At 29.9% G+C, this 16177-nt stretch overlaps 2 protein-coding genes across 2 annotated transcripts; one reads left to right on the plus strand and one right to left on the minus strand.

Moving 5' to 3' along the window:
• Positions 1-380: 380 nt before the first annotated feature.
• On the plus strand, positions 381-3641 carry LOC132921853 (uncharacterized). The gene is made up of 2 exons (XM_060985080.1): positions 381-1167; positions 1681-3641. Exons 1-2 carry the CDS (start codon positions 1063-1065, stop codon positions 2296-2298), a joined length of 723 nt encoding a protein of 240 aa, XP_060841063.1. The 5' UTR covers positions 381-1062; the 3' UTR covers positions 2299-3641.
• Positions 3642-8705: 5064 nt separating this feature from the next.
• LOC132922377 (farnesol dehydrogenase-like) lies at positions 8706-13995 on the minus strand. Its single transcript, XM_060985864.1, has 6 exons — positions 13782-13995; positions 12306-12480; positions 11737-11866; positions 10826-10958; positions 9128-9271; positions 8706-9016 (listed from the first exon to the last, which is right to left on the minus strand). Exons 1-6 carry the CDS (start codon positions 13911-13913, stop codon positions 8957-8959), a joined length of 774 nt encoding a protein of 257 aa, XP_060841847.1. The 5' UTR covers positions 13914-13995; the 3' UTR covers positions 8706-8956.
• Between the last annotated feature and the right edge of the window lie 2182 nt (positions 13996-16177).

The raw sequence follows: 16177 nt of genomic DNA on the forward strand, positions 1-16177 counted from the left end.
CCCACCGACTCGTTCGGTCCACCGAGTGAACCGCCGGGGCCGTTTCGAGCGACGACGGTGGCCGTCGTTGCCGTGGTGTTGAACGGCGCGCGGGGCGGTGGCGACGACTCGTCAGTCTCGCGTATTTTGTCGCCAACACGGCTGGATGGTCCGTGCCGACGAGGCGCACACACCGCGACGGCGGCGGCGAGTCAAGAATCGGTTCTCGTCCGGCGGGGATGGGCGGGAGGCGGCGGGCGGCAGTGTGGTGGCGACGACCGTTTGGTTGCGGCCGGACGGGCGGGCGGCCGCGGGGTGGTGACTTGTGTGAATGCAACGCCGCACACGCACACTCGCGCACGCACGCACACGCACGGCACGGCGACGCGCGCGCACGCACACAGACAGCTTGGCACTGATTTTTGTACCAGCAAGCGCCACCGCGTCTACTACAACACACTACTCGAAAAACCTACAACGCTGCTGCTGCTGCTCCTGCCGCTGGTGTTGCTGCTGCTGCTGCTGCTGCCGATGTTGTTGCCGCCGCCGCCGCACACTCGCACTCGCTCACTCACTCACACGCACGCAGTCCGTAGCGTCCGCCAGACTCTCTCGGTTATTATTTGTTTGGTTTTCCGTTTTTAACACTTATTATTTATTGTTATTTGTAATTTATAATAATAATAACAACAACAACATTAAAATAAAACCGATCTGTTTTATCGGTTCTTCCGTACCGTTTTTGTACGTCGTCGTTTCCGCCGCGTCAATCGTGCCGTTGTGTTTTGGTTGAATTATAATATAATAATATTATAACATAATATTGTGATTATATTATATATATTTTATATAAATTAAAATTGTCGCGTATTTCGGTTTATAAATAACACGACGTTGTTATATACGCGCGTTTTTGTTGTTTTTACATAATAATATATAACACTACACTTATATTATTATTGTTGCGTTCTGTTCGCATAACTATAATACCGTCGCGATTGCGTTATAAATCGCATAAATAATATTATATTTTGTATATAATACCGTTTCGTAACGTGTAACGTCACTGTGTTATCCGACAAGATGGCCCACGGCGCTCCGGACGAACCCGTCGGCAAGGTGGAAGAGAAGCGACCCAAGGCGCCAGTCGGATCCAGGCGCATATTTCCTCCGCAGTTCAAGTTGCAGGTGAGTCGTTGTTTGTTTTTATATCTCATTATTATTATTTTTTTTTTCGTTATCACTCGCAACATATTTTGTATTTCACACGTTCTACAGTTTTTACCCTCCCACCCCTCCCGCTACCCGCCCGGTCGACCGTCCGTCTGGTGGCCGCCGATTAGGACTGTTCGATTTCACCGGATTTTACGCGCTCGCCTCGTCCGTCGTTCGGGTCCCGTGCCAAAACGAAATAAAAATACTACGCCGCGCTCGTCTATCGGTGTTCCCGCCGCCGGTCAATCTGCCTCGTCCTGTCCGCATCGGTCCGTCTTTACGCGAGACCTCTCTCTCTCTGAAATGCCGCGTAAAACCTATTCGACCCGCCAGTCGACACCACCACTATTGCTGTTAGCACAAAACACGTACTATTTGCCCGTTTTGTAGGTACGCAGATTTTCATCGGGTGTTTAAAATACCCGTCATCTAATTGTGTGTTTCTTTTTTATTTTATCGATTTTAACGATTTTGTTGTTTGCACAGGTATTGGATTCGTATAGACAAGACTCCGATTGCCAGGGAAATCAGCGAGCCACGGCCCGAAAGTATGGAATTCATCGCCGTCAGATACAGAAATGGCTGCAGACAGAGACCAGTTTGCGGTTGGCCGTCCAACAAGCGTCAGGTGCTCCGAAACCCCCAAAAATTACTGCTAATGCTGTAACGGCGGTTGCCGTTGCTGCAGCTATTGCGGAGACTACGTCCGGTTCAGATAGTGATGTCAATGTAGAAGACTTATCCGACACCGAAGACTCTGCTCTGGACTTGTCCACTACTTGCTTAGATCTGACCAAGCGCAAACGCGAAGAAGAGGAACTCGATCCATGCAAGAGGCGACCTTTAGTACCAGTCACATCTACTGAGCGACCTTTATATGTCAGCCCCATCAGATATCCTTATGTCGATTATCCCCTGTTCTACTGTTGGCCACCGTGTTGTTACAGGCCACCATGCTATGTAGAGCGACCTGTACCCCAAAGACTGACTTGTTCATTGGATTTAAAAGTGTGTGCTTATGAACCAAAAGAACCTTCACTTTTGGACATATCGTACCCTCAACATTGGAACAAACAGGACTACAGGTTTCCAAGTTCAGTATGAAATACCATTGTGTTCACATGGGTTACGCTTGTTATTCTTGCACTGTAAGTATCAATAAATATGAAGAACTCTTCAGATGATCTTTGCAACTGTTTGAATTGAATTGAAAGAAAAGATATTTGAAGTGTTATTTAATATTAGTACCATTTTATTAAAAGTTTTAGTTTAACATCCATATCTTTATTACCTACAAGGGTATAGGAGATTTAAATTATATAAATTGTTCGAAAAGAAAAAAATGTATTTATGTCTATGTATATTATGAATATGAATCTATTTTTTTTCAATTCAATTTATGACAAATACATATAAAAATGACATTATAATATTGTACAGAATCACTCTGTATTGTAATATGTTCTTTTAAATGTTAAGGCTATGACATATTATACCATATCAATTAAGAATGTATTGTTTGAAGTTTAGAACACTTAAGATATGTATTTTAACTACTTAAATAGTATAGGATTGGAGCAAAAACTTATTTATTAACCATATAAAACTTTGCAATAAACCATTTTCAAAAGACTTGATACTATAAATTATTTTAAATTGTAAAAGATTCATTCATTTAAAATTTAATTTTTTTAATATATATATATTAAAACATAATATAATTATTCTAAAAAAAATGAAATATATATATATAATATATACAAATATAAATATAATAACATGTTAAGATTTATTTGTTAGAGTTCCTATATTAAGGCTAGATGTATCAAATAAAGCTTTTGAATTCATTTGAGATGGCTCAATGGAGCAATTAAAACATGTGCCAAAAAATTAAGTTCAAAAAAATTGCTCAAAATTTGTTTGTCTTCCGTAAACTAAATTATTTATTTTTTTTTTGGTGCTGTCAGGTTTTTCTGTATTATGTGCCTTATAATAATTTATCATAATAATAATGTTATCGATAAAAAATAATATATGAAGTCTTCTAAGGACCGACTTCTTGCTCAATTGAATCTTGACTAATATTTTGAATAAGATTATAAGATTATATACTATATGAATACTATAATTTATTTTGTAAATGTTAATTTGTAGATGTATTGCATTATGTGTATATTTTTATAAAAGAAAAACAATGTTTTGTAAAGTTACATTTATTTTAATGAAATTTAATCATATATACGAATTGTTATTGTTTTAAACGTATTATTGAAATTTCAAAAAAGTTAGGATATGCTACACTTATTACATACATATTTTCTGTTTGCATATGTAAAAAAAATTAAATATTATTTGATATTGAATGTAATTTATATGCTTATTTTGTTATTAAATATTTTATGAAATACCTATATAATTATAAAATAAAAATGATTTAAGCCTTTTTATATTATGATTGTGTTTTGTTCTTCGTTTGGATCTATAATATTATTAGTTCATCAATCCTAATTCCATTTTTTGTTTTATACAAATCTATCCCATTGTTCTATGATGATACTTATAATTTCTGAGTTAGGTCACCTACTTAGTTATGGAACTCCTCTGTTCTCTTAACCTCTTAACCTAACCTAATAATATGGTTTCTATACTGATTGACAATTTCTTATTGAAATATTGCAGCATTAGAGAAAAATTATTTGATTAATTAGTTAATCATCGGTTGTGGATATAATACGGTTTAGACCACGGTATCCGATAGTTTTTAACAAATGTATTATTTACTTACATATATGGCATAACTACAGAAAACAGGATGTGAGGTAGAAAAAGGAAAATTATTGGCTCATCCATGGTACTTACTACCTAGTGCTACTGCTAGAGCACCTATATTTCATTGAAATGTTGTCTTTTCAATGCCATTATTTTCAAATTGCATTTGTACTTTTAAAATATTTAACTTTTGTACCCTTAGTATGTTTGCCATGTACCACCTTCAAATGTCAAATATCTCAGTGATTATATCAACTTAACGTCCTAACTGAACGAGGCTACGTAAATAAATAAAGGAATAGTGATTTTTATTTAGGTAATTAAAATGGACGATTCCGCTGTGGGTGCATCGATTTACGTGTTTGTGTTTATTGTATTAAAAAGATAGACCCAAGCATATTAATAAATGGGTTAATAGGTATACTGTATATCTTATCCAGTGGCGTATTTATTACGACGGGGATATTTATGGGTACTACCCCCAAACACCCTTGTTGCAATTATTTATTTCTTATTTCTTATACATTTTATTATTTGTCTCTATTATTAATTTTATGTGTATTATTACACCAGACATATTGCGTTATCGACATTTCATCGTTATCTTAACGACGTCCACGTGCGGTGAACCTACTTAATAACATGTCGTCGCGGTTAATTTTACAGTAAGTAGATAATATAATTTAGCAATATTGTGATTGTTATTTTTAGTGTTTTTCATACACAGTAGTAAATGCCAATGTATGTTTTTGTAAATAGTTGAGTTTTTAGTTGACTGTTGACTAGTCCATTCAAATAACATCACGATTAAAATTGTTTCTTATCAATATGTCTGCCATCTGTAACTTGTTTTTTCTTTGGACTGCGAAAAATATGTATTAGGTACTTTAAAAGTGTGATCAAGTGTGCTATAAAATATAGTGGCATAGTGCTAACTATTAGATTGTTTTTTAACTTATTATACATGTATACCTTATATTGTTATAAACGATAGAAGTTGAACATGTACCTAAACTACTAAAACGAATTAAAACGTGTCTGTAACAAAACGGAATTGATAGTTGATACTTGGTACTAAATTTATTAAACGTATTAATTATTAAAAACAGTTGTTTTTGCATAGTTTACGTTTAATAGTTATTATAAAAATAAAAAAAATTGTCAATAAAATTATTTATAGTGATAAATATGACGATTTCAATTAATTATTTGAACAATAATTTAGTGGAATGTCCGAATGTTGTCTATTTTTTCAATTCTTGTAATACCTATTGATATATTATTTAAAGTGTTCTGTGAAGCATCACCCATTGTGGATAAGCCAATTAAATATTCATTCTACCAATTTAACCATAACGTGTTTAGAACAATATCGCAGATCTGCAGGCTAACTAGGCTAAGTGTATAGTTTTAAAAAGTTCTTTGTATAAAATCAATTTAAGTTTACAAGTCTCGTTTTTGCTAGTGGCCGGAGCCTAGATACGTAAACACAACTAAAGTCTATGGGTGTAACATTAGCAAAGACAATTCGAGTAAGGATTCGTAGACAGATATTTATTGCGTTGAATTTTAGCGGGAAAAAGCAAAAATGAGCATAAAATGAATTAATAATTACGAAAAATATAACAATTATTTAATTTTAGGGGACCACCAACTCCTCAATTACTGTGTATATACATGTACGATTTTCGATAACTATTAACGAACTAAAATAACTTCCAAAGATTCAAATAAACCAATCAATATAAGTAATATAACATATAGCATATGACATTGGAAGCATTGGATTTTAATATTTTGTTCGATATAATTTCATAAAATTTGGAAACCTGAGTTTAATTGTATTACCTATATTATTATAAATTTGCTGTAACTGGACATAATGGAAAAAAGGGTTGACCTCATATTTATATTTTTTAGAAAATGGTTAATGATTAGTCGTTATTGCCTATGTATAAAAAAATAATTTTCTAAAGTTTCAAATGAATTTTCGAAGTTGCGAATAATAAAAGATAACTTGAATAACTTGATTTTGTGATGAAATATTTATTTATAAATTAACTAGGTTCTTACCTAACTTACAAAAATCATACTGTAAAATGGTATGAATAGGTAAAAATTGCTTACAATTTTATAGGTAGTATTATATTTTTAAATGTCAGAAAATTATGATATGAGCATTGGTACTCATGTTTAATCAATGTTTAAGTAATGGCTAAAAATTAAGTTTTTACGATTTAAAAAAACTCAAATCGATAAATATTAATTATTATTATAATATTATATACAAACAAACAATTTTATCATTATCTTTAGGATGATTAAAAAACTCTAGACCCTTCAAATATGAAATATTTAAGCTTAACTTTCAAAGTACCTACTGAGTAGTGACTAGTGAGCATGATTATTATAACTGAGAACCTAAATTCACAATTTTATTATTAATCATAAGTTCACGACTATTAAAATAATCGTGATGACTCATGATAATATTATTATCGAAACCTAATTAGTTGACCACCGGTTGCTCTTTATTTTCTCACGTTAATAATATTACCATTTATCACCTATTACTGAAGTACATTCACATTTCACATTTTGAAGTCTAAAGATATCTCTAATATTCATGATCATGATTAACTTATCTTGGACCTTAGAAAAAACTAGTTTTTTTTTGGAATCCAAATTCCAAACAGATTTTTATTATTTATTAAATTATAATTTACTTTTACTATCTACTAATTTACCAAAAACTGCACTATTGTCCGATAATTCAAAAGTTTAGTAACCCTTGAAACCATATATGTTTCAGTTAAAAAACAATTATTGGTATTAAATATCACTTATTGGTTTAAAGTTTAAACAATTAAATATTTTCAAAATTAAATTCTAATAAATGTTTGATAGAGAAAATGTCCGATAAATAAATAATTAATATATGATATCCTCCACGGTTCCACCTGTTTAAATACCTATTGCAATTAAATTTGATTATCAACATTTTTGAATTTCTGTGTAACAAAAACAATTTGTGAGAACCATGTATTAATATAAACAATTTTTTATGTGGGTAGTCTCTCACAGTTTTTATATTTACTGGATCATAATTTTCAACCATATGAAAATGCTACCAAAAATCATTCTCAATGGGTTCAATGTTGATGATAAGGTATTAAGGTGTTTCTCCAAAATACAATAACTGAACAAAATAAAAATAGATATTCTAAAACCAATACATTTATCATTGTGATTAGAATCTAAAAATAGCCTATAAGAAATTCAACATAATCGTTCAATGGAATATTATGTTATTTAAAAACAAATGTCAGATTACAAAATAGTGTGAATGATTCGATAATAAGATAAAATATAATTTTTTACATAATAAAAACGGAAAAGATCGTAAGCGGCGGCGCGAGCTAGCGGTTAATGAGTGTCTTTGACTCGGCGGTAGATGGCGTTGCCGTTATAGGCCGAATTGTTACTAGACGTTATAACATTATCGTATATAATACATAATGCAACATTGTAAAATTATTATTTATTATGATTCATGATCTAAGTTCTGGAGGTTATAGTAAAAAAAATGAGCTGCATCTTCGCACGCCTATGCATAAAACAAAATAATATTTCGAAGTGCGAAGTTAACAATTATGTAGGTATATAAGTCGTACAACATTTCCTTCCTATAGTCGAGGGTCCAAGTTCTTATAAATCTTTTATCTTCTCCGGTTTATTAAAATTCAATGCACTTTACAAATCGAGTCTGTCGACATTGTTCTGTAGCGTACCGAATGGTCTAACAGTTAGACTCTAACTTATCAAAAACCTGATCAGAAATTGATTATTAAATATTTGACCGAAAAATTGCATATAGTACAATAAAATTAGGCGGTAAGAGGGAATAATGGGGTACCGGGTAATCTAAAGTATTCTAGCTGTGGAAAACTTTCCCTGCAAACGGCAATAGAGGAGCAACAATTGCAAAACGCTGATTAAGAATTCACAGGAATTAACTAATTATTCGTGCAAAAGAAATTGCGAAATCAAAATTGGTAGAGGGGTTGAGTAACAAACGTTTTAGGTAAACAATATGGTCGGATAGATTTAAATCGTATTTTTGATATTCATTATTTATAATAAGGTTTTGCTAATATAGGGACTTGTCCAACAAAATATTTTACGGCTGAAATGCGAATCGGCCAAAAGATTTTCAACCATTTTACGCGCTTCCATTTTTGAAAATGTCTTTATTATGAATGTTTATCAAATGTAGAGAATTATAAACTGATTGAAATATCAATAGTTCTTAAGATTAAGACATTAAGTTGTACTGATGTAGGCTAGAGCCTAAAACTAGTATCAAATATCAATCATCATGCTAAAAACATCCTATTCAGAGTACTTTATAACATTAGGAAAAGGTTGAAGACTACCTATCCACGATTGCGTTTTTTTTTATATAGTTTTAATCTTCATGATTCGAGTGTATTGGTATGACCTGCAGTGATTGCTATGACAGATTTTTCACTCTGCATGTCATCTCTGCTTAATTTGACGTCCTTGACGTTTTAAGGTAGTTAAAAATGTCATAGATGAATTAAATAATATTGTTACTGAGAACTGAGTTGGTACTATAAAACAAAAATAGTTTACTACAAAATATCGAAGTATTCATATTATAATCATTAATATATTATAGTAATAATTATATATTATGTTAAAAAATAATAATTAGACAATTACTATAAGTATGTTTTATTGATGTTTTAATAATTTATATAAGGTTATAGCCTAGGTTTGTTTAGCAAGCTCGGTTCAGTTTTTAATCATTTTCCATAATATTATATTACATTTATTCTCTCGTGTTAATATTTAATATAATTAGAACGCTAACAGTGAAATTCACACTAAATACATTACTATGACGTGATCATATTTTATTCGTACATGCAGAGAAAAATATGATTTTTCGGTTTGTTGGTTATACATGTTATGCTCGTGGATACGATTGGATACAACGACCTTGGCTTAAAACAATCATTTCAGCGATCTGTAAAAATATATTTGACTTAATGCGAAGTTAATAAATAATTAATTTCAAGACGATGTTTAAATGGCAAGATCACGAGTTCTGTGATTAATAATTTTAAATTATATTTACCAATATATTTGGTCCGGTTGACATGACAAAACAGATCATATCGGCCATTTCTTCTGCGCTCAGGATATCAGATGGCTTCATTTTACTGTGCGACATTTTGGCTGCATCGAATATTTCTGTGTCGACAAAACCGGGACTGATGCTCTGCGGAAAACCACATAAAAATATTATTAAAAAATTCTTTTCAACAAATATTGTAGGTACATCGGAAAAATCACGATGTTTCATGCAGTATTAACATAGGTAATTGAGTTGCAACTATGTATATGTATACCTAATTATTTCAATAATATTATTATATATAGGAGTTAATTACTATACTGATCATGTTTCAGCGTCATTTATCAAATAACATTCATTATGTTTAAATCTATTGACATTTTTGAAAATAAAACGTTTACTTAATTTCTAGACCACTTAAAACAACATTAATAAATATATTTTAAAATAATTGTCATCGCTATAATTTTTATGTTTTTGAATGACAACATACATAACTAATTTTATATTTTGAAGCAGAATATTTTTTGGACTATTTCGATACATAAAAATAGAAATTCGAACGAATAATTAATGCGTTATTTATTTAAAATTTTGGTGAGTATAGAACGGTGAGATACGTACGGGGATACTCCGCAAAACGTTTGTCTACTATTTTGCTTATATAAAGTTTAAATACTTACAACTCACAAAGTAGGTACTTGTCCGAATTTAAATGTTTATGTATTGAAATTCTCTAAAAAAAATTCTACTTCAGAATATGAAATTACAAATATATGTAGAGACCTTTTGCTCTAATAAACCTATTGATATATTTTTTTCCCTAGCTGTTCTTTATAGATCCGTTTAGTTTTTGATCAAATGCCAATTTTTTTTTTTTAGTCAATTATATTATAATTAAGCAGATATGTAGGTGTTCACGGATACATTTGACTATATCTGAACTACCGCATAATAGTATACATATAATAATTATAATAATTATAAGCAAATGTTATACACTATTTTAAAATTGTAAATTGTTTATACATCTTAAAAACTCATAACTCGCTTTAAAATAAGAATATAATAAAACGCTTATGAGATGCCCTAGATAATGTTCTTAACTTTAAATTCTATAATAGGTCATTCCACTCTAATTTGAGAAATTAATATGGTTATAGTCATTTTTGTGAACGTAAAATTTGCTATGTTGTGCATGGGGTTAAAGAGAGATAACAAATACTACGCCGGCATCCTTTTAAATTGTATGTATACGTATTAGTTAAAGTATTATGTCAAACGACATGATTACGCGAACGCATCTCGTGAAGATATGAAATTATGTTAATTTGTATAACGAGCATTACAAGTAGATCGCTTCTCGCTTATCGGTTAGAGTGTAAAATAGCCTGATGTGCCCATAATATTCAATTCGTAGAATTTTTTAATTTAAAAATCCATATCAACATTATTACACAATTCTTGTACTGTTCAATTACTGACTACTGTACAATTCTTATAATCTTATAAATTATAAGTAAATTATTGGTATTTTACTATTTATTATATATAATTTTTATCAATATTATAATATGATCGAAAGCCCGGGAAGCGATTACCACTTCGCCTCCCTGGGCGTTGGACTAGTTTTACAAGTCCATCCAAATATTTATATCTATAAGTACATCACTACTGCACACGAGTGAACAAACTCACGGAAGCTTTGATGTGGCCATCACCAGCCATGGCCAATTCGTGCCGGAGGCCCTCGGTCATTACTCTAAGAGCCTGTTTAGATGCATTGTACATCTTGTTGCCCGGATTAATTGAATACGAATGGCCCGTTATGCTGAAACCGATTTAAGTATACAATTAATATATATATAGAAAAACGGATAAACCTAGGTTTAAGTTATCTACAATTAATAAGTGTCAATATAGTTCGAAATTCGTTTGGGTTCCTTAAAAATCCTTAAACTATTTATAATGCTGCAATTGCATATTATATACCTATACTAATGTGCAATACAAAAATGAAAGATAAAATTAATCATATAATGTAGGTACAATGTGTTTTAAGTATACTTTAGAGCCTAAAAATAATCGGTACTCTGAATCTGTGACGTCTGGCGTGTATTGATTTGTTTTTATGCTAGGTACTTACTACTTAACACATTTGAAAAAATGTGTTATGTACTAGTGTCAAGTTATTTACACATAATATAAGAAAAAATAATATGTGATTATGTAATAAAAAAAAAATTCTTGTGTAAAAATATGTTAGTATTATAATAATAATGTATTCATATACTAATAGATATGTGAAATAAATGATAACCAAGAATAATTGTAAAATAATATAATTTTATCGATGACTCAAATTTGTTAAAATTTGCTCATAATATTTGTATTTAGAATAATAAGTATATAATCAATCATATGAAAAATTATGTAGAAGTCACATAAATTGTTTTCATTTTGCAGCCCACATGTTAAATTATGTCGAGACACTACAGTGGACTCAGTGGATTTAATATTAAATAACAATATACCTATTTAAAATTATTACGTATAGAGCATATAAATATATAAATTGCTCAAAATAGGTATGTTTTATTTTTATCCACCTGTTAATTTGTATAATGTGCCCATGACTAACGTTATGCTTCTTCATTAGCTTATAAGCTTCCCTCGAACAAATTGTAGGTGCTAATACATTACAGTCTATCAATTCTTGCCAATATTCGGCCGGACCGTCTATAAAATATAGTCGTACATGGACAATTTATTAAAAATATTAAAATATATATATACAGTGAAATATCCGTTAACGGTCACCTCTATAAGACGGCTACCTCTAAATAGCGGTCATTATTTATGGTCCCTTTGATGACCGTTAATTGGAAGTTTCACTGTATAGTAATAATTATCAATTACCATGGTGTACCTAATTAAAATATATAAACATTAATTTATGAAAACATTACTAGACGTTTAACATTTTATGTTTTAAATTGAAATGGGGATAGGAAATATTTGTGGTGCCCCATTAGATGAGATAGATAGTAAATGGGACTCTGTTTTACGGCAAATCGTCGATCCAGCGGACTCGTAAAAAATGTCGAAACAGAAATAATTGAATTTGAGATGTAACAAAAAAAATAATTTTTCTCTCGTTTAATCGTAATTATCTTACCTACAAGTTTAGATATCCTTACTATTCCAGCGTTGTTGATCATAAAATGTATACCACCAATATTTTCGTCAATCCACTTAAAAGAATTCAATATTTCTGTTTCGTTTGTCAAATCACACGCCACTGTAAAAAACCGACCACTGAAGTTTTTTTCTTCCATCATTTTTTTTAAATCCTAACAATTTTAAAGCATAATTATTATTAATCATTATATATGCATGTAAGCAATAACTATATTGTAAGTGGTGAATTGATGGGGAGAGGGGGAAACCCCCTCCCATCAGACATTTTTAAGAATAATAAGTTTCTTTTGATATGTATATTTTCGGTCATCCAAATTGTTTATTTAAAATAATTACTTCCCCCTCCCAAAAAAAAATTAGGTCTAAGTACGCCTAAGTCTATAGTATATATAATATTATAATATATATATATAGTATTAAGATGCTAAAATATTGCGAGTTATGAATTTATGATATGATGTTTACTGTTTATTAATTTATTATGTAAAAAAGGGGTATTATTGTGGTAACAATTATGACGTGTAACCGTTCTGCTTTATAGAAGGCGTTGATGGTTGATTAAATTATTATATACGAAAAACGATTCTGAGCAAATACGGTCTGTTACCTTATACTAAGTATATTTATGGTAGGTATATGTGATGTGTACATTGTTTTTAGAGAAATTTATTTTTCTATTAGTAATTAATATGATAGATTGATTAATTTTTGACAAAAACATTAAATTTAAAAATGTCATTTTATGATGATTTGTATGAAAACTAACATAATACTTATACGTCAAAAGTTTCAAGTTTCTACAAATGATAATTTTTAATTACAACTAAATAATATGTTTAAATATTTATAATTTCATCCAAATTTGAATTTCAAATGTCTATAAAAAAAATTATTACATATATTTTTACGATTTTTGGATTTCAGTATGAACTACTCATAAAGTCATAAGAAACTTTGTGTTACACTTTCAAGTTATTTTATCAAACGAACAATTTTTGAACAGAATTTATAGAAGAAAATCTAAGAAAAAAATTTTAAGTTTTAAATCTCAGTATAATAAGCTCAAATAGTTTCGAATTTTTTTGAAAATGTTATCAATTATAGAAAATGCTATAATAAAAATTTTTAGCAAAAATTTCAAGTGTCTAGTTATTTGTTTTCGAGTAAAGTCAAAAAAACGAAATTGACATTCACAAAGATTGGTTTTGCTAAAAATTCAAGTTATTTCTTATTTTTTATTAAATATATGCTACACAGTGCGTTTAATGCATATGCTATAGATTTCTTAAAAAAAATAAAAAATACTTTGACATGAGAAAAAATTGATTATTATTGATAATTGATATATGTCAAATTAATTTGTGCAATATATTACAGAGCCATATTTTAAGTAATTATTTAATGATTTTAGTATGTGGTTGTTAATGAAGGCATTACATTAAAATTTAGATACCTGTAGTCTCTGTAGTCTCCTAGCTATTCCGACGACCGTAAGGCCAGCCTTGACTAACTTAATAACTGTGGCCGCCCCGATACCGGCGCTGGCTCCTGTGACTACGGCAACACGTCCTTTTAAGTGATCCATTTTACACGGTATAACGTGACAACTTTCCTGTATTCATTCTATTCTTCAAATTATGTCTATGTCAAACTGTAATAGCTTGACCATGTTCGAAAGTAATCTTCGTTCTTATTACGTAAGATGTGAAAGAAAAAAAAATACCTAACATATTTTTATCTTGTTAGGTGTCATACGTAACAAATCAAGTTGATATACACATTTTAATTTATTGGTTATTTGATAATTTTTTTAAATATTTATTATACATACATATTATTCGGCTACGATATCATAATTATAACTTATAAGTAAAGGTGTATAATATTAAATATAAATACACGGTTTTTTTTTTATGGGTTAAACTAATAAAACATCGATGTTATTCAAACATCGATTATATAATATACCGCGCGTCCGTGGAAATAGCTAGGGTATACAATTTATCATTCATTACCCTGTAAATATTTTTCAATTCTGTTTGCAGGACGTTAAACTAGACTATAATAGATTATAAATTACCAAGACTTAAAATTATGGATGTATTCAACTCATGTGTTTGTGCATGTGAAATATAACTTTATTTTTTACCATATCAACCCTTATTTTGAATATAATTTTTGAATTAATCAATTTTGATCTATCAACATGTATTCTAAACCCAAAATTGGCGAAATTGGAGCTAGGTTTAACTAAAAAACTGTATTAAATTTGATCTTTTTTTTTTACATATTTTTTCGTTCTAGACATACCAATACATCATGATACATTCTAATTTATTATTAAAGTAATGAATTATTTATGAAGTTACAAAAATTACATAATCAATAATAATTTATTATAAAACATGTATTTTCAGAAAATAAATTTCTAATTTTCTATTTAGAGATATGACAGATATGTATAATTAAAAAAAAAGAATCCAATTTAATACATTTTTTTTAAAAGTTATACCTAGCTCTAAATTCACATCATGGATTTAGAATACAAATTGATTAATTCGAAAATTATATTCAAAATAGGAATTTCCATTAAAAAAAAAGTTGTGTTTCGCATGGCGCATGCTCAAATGTCAAAATACATGAATTAAAAATTTGTAAGTCGTAGGAATTTATGATCAATTAGATAAGTTTAACGTCCTGCAAACAGAATTGAAAAATATTTACACAATGAATGATAAAGACAATAGTGAACTGTCTACTCTATTTCCGCGGACATACGGTATATATTAATATTATGCTCTTCTATTTATTGTTAGTAGAATTATAACTTATATAGTTATATAAGTATTCTAACAGTACAATAAATAATAATTATGTACAATTATAATAGTTAGGTATAATCGATTTTTCTACTATTATACTAATTAGTTACTACTTACTTGTGTATATTGCTTATAGCTGTAAAGAGAATTATTCATTTTTTTTAATTTTTAGAAAATAATATTTAATTTCACAAATGTCTTCATACCAACGCCAAAGAACCAGCGCTGACGCTAGAAGCATTGGCGCCCTCTCCCCCAACTATTTTTAGTAGTAATAAAATTAAGTTTTTTTAGTAAGTTTAAATAAAATTATCAGGTATATATTTTTGTATTATAACTTTAAACTTTATTAGCTGATCATACAATATTATAATAAGGTTATTAACTTATAAAATTACCGCATTGCATAAAAAGATAAAATAAAATAAAAATAATAGTAATTTTAAATTTGATACTTATAAGTTATAACCATAATTAATATTAAAATTAGTTCATTATACAAATATAAGACATTTGCAGATGTATCTTTAATTAAAACGAAATTAGATAAAGAATATTTAAAATTGTGTAGATACTAGATTATTAATACGTATTAAAAGATAAATTAAATAAAAATAATTTTTAATTTGGCACCCCTTCCGTTCTGGCGCCCAGGTCGCCCATAGCTTTCACCGGCCCAGGCCTCAGATTACAACTGATAAAACATATTTATATTATGACTGTGATATATATTATGTCACGTAGTATATAAGATAGGTACGAAACTCAAAATTATAAAACCCAACTTTTAAATATGATGGTTGATGTAGTTTATTAAATGATGGTACATAATATTTGGACAATGTACCTACTGTAAATATAAGTATAATTTAGATTCGAAGCAGAGTACCGATGAAGATATTAGTTTCTTTTAACTATGTTTGTTGTGTATATGCCATATCTGACATCTGTTGTAAACTTTTAGAGTAATGTTTGTAAACAAATGCTTAATGCTCCAATCATCAACTTTCATGATAGTTTTTTCAGG

The sequence above is a fragment of the Rhopalosiphum padi genome, chromosome 2 (genome assembly GCF_020882245.1).
Source record: "Rhopalosiphum padi isolate XX-2018 chromosome 2, ASM2088224v1, whole genome shotgun sequence".
Classification (NCBI taxonomy): domain Eukaryota; kingdom Metazoa; phylum Arthropoda; class Insecta; order Hemiptera; family Aphididae; genus Rhopalosiphum; species Rhopalosiphum padi.

What these genes read in the sequence shown, in the direction of transcription:
- LOC132921853 (XM_060985080.1), top strand. Translation starts at nt 1,063, where the DNA reads ATGGCCCACGGCGCTCCGGACGAACCCGTCGGCAAGGTGGAAGAGAAG. An exon ending in CTCCGCAGTTCAAGTTGCAG is followed by an intron (nt 1,168 to 1,680) that starts GTGAGTCGTTGT and finishes TTGTTTGCACAG; the next exon opens with GTATTGGATTCGTATAGACA.
- LOC132922377 (XM_060985864.1), bottom strand. Translation starts at nt 13,913, where the DNA reads ATGGATCACTTAAAAGGACGTGTTGCCGTAGTCACAGGAGCCAGCGCC. An exon ending in AAGGATATCTAAACTTGTAG is followed by an intron (nt 11,867 to 12,305) that starts GTAAGATAATTA and finishes TATATTTTATAG; the next exon opens with ACGGTCCGGCCGAATATTGG. An exon ending in ATGGCCACATCAAAGCTTCC is followed by an intron (nt 9,272 to 10,825) that starts GTGAGTTTGTTC and finishes GGTTTTCCGCAG; the next exon opens with AGCATCAGTCCCGGTTTTGT.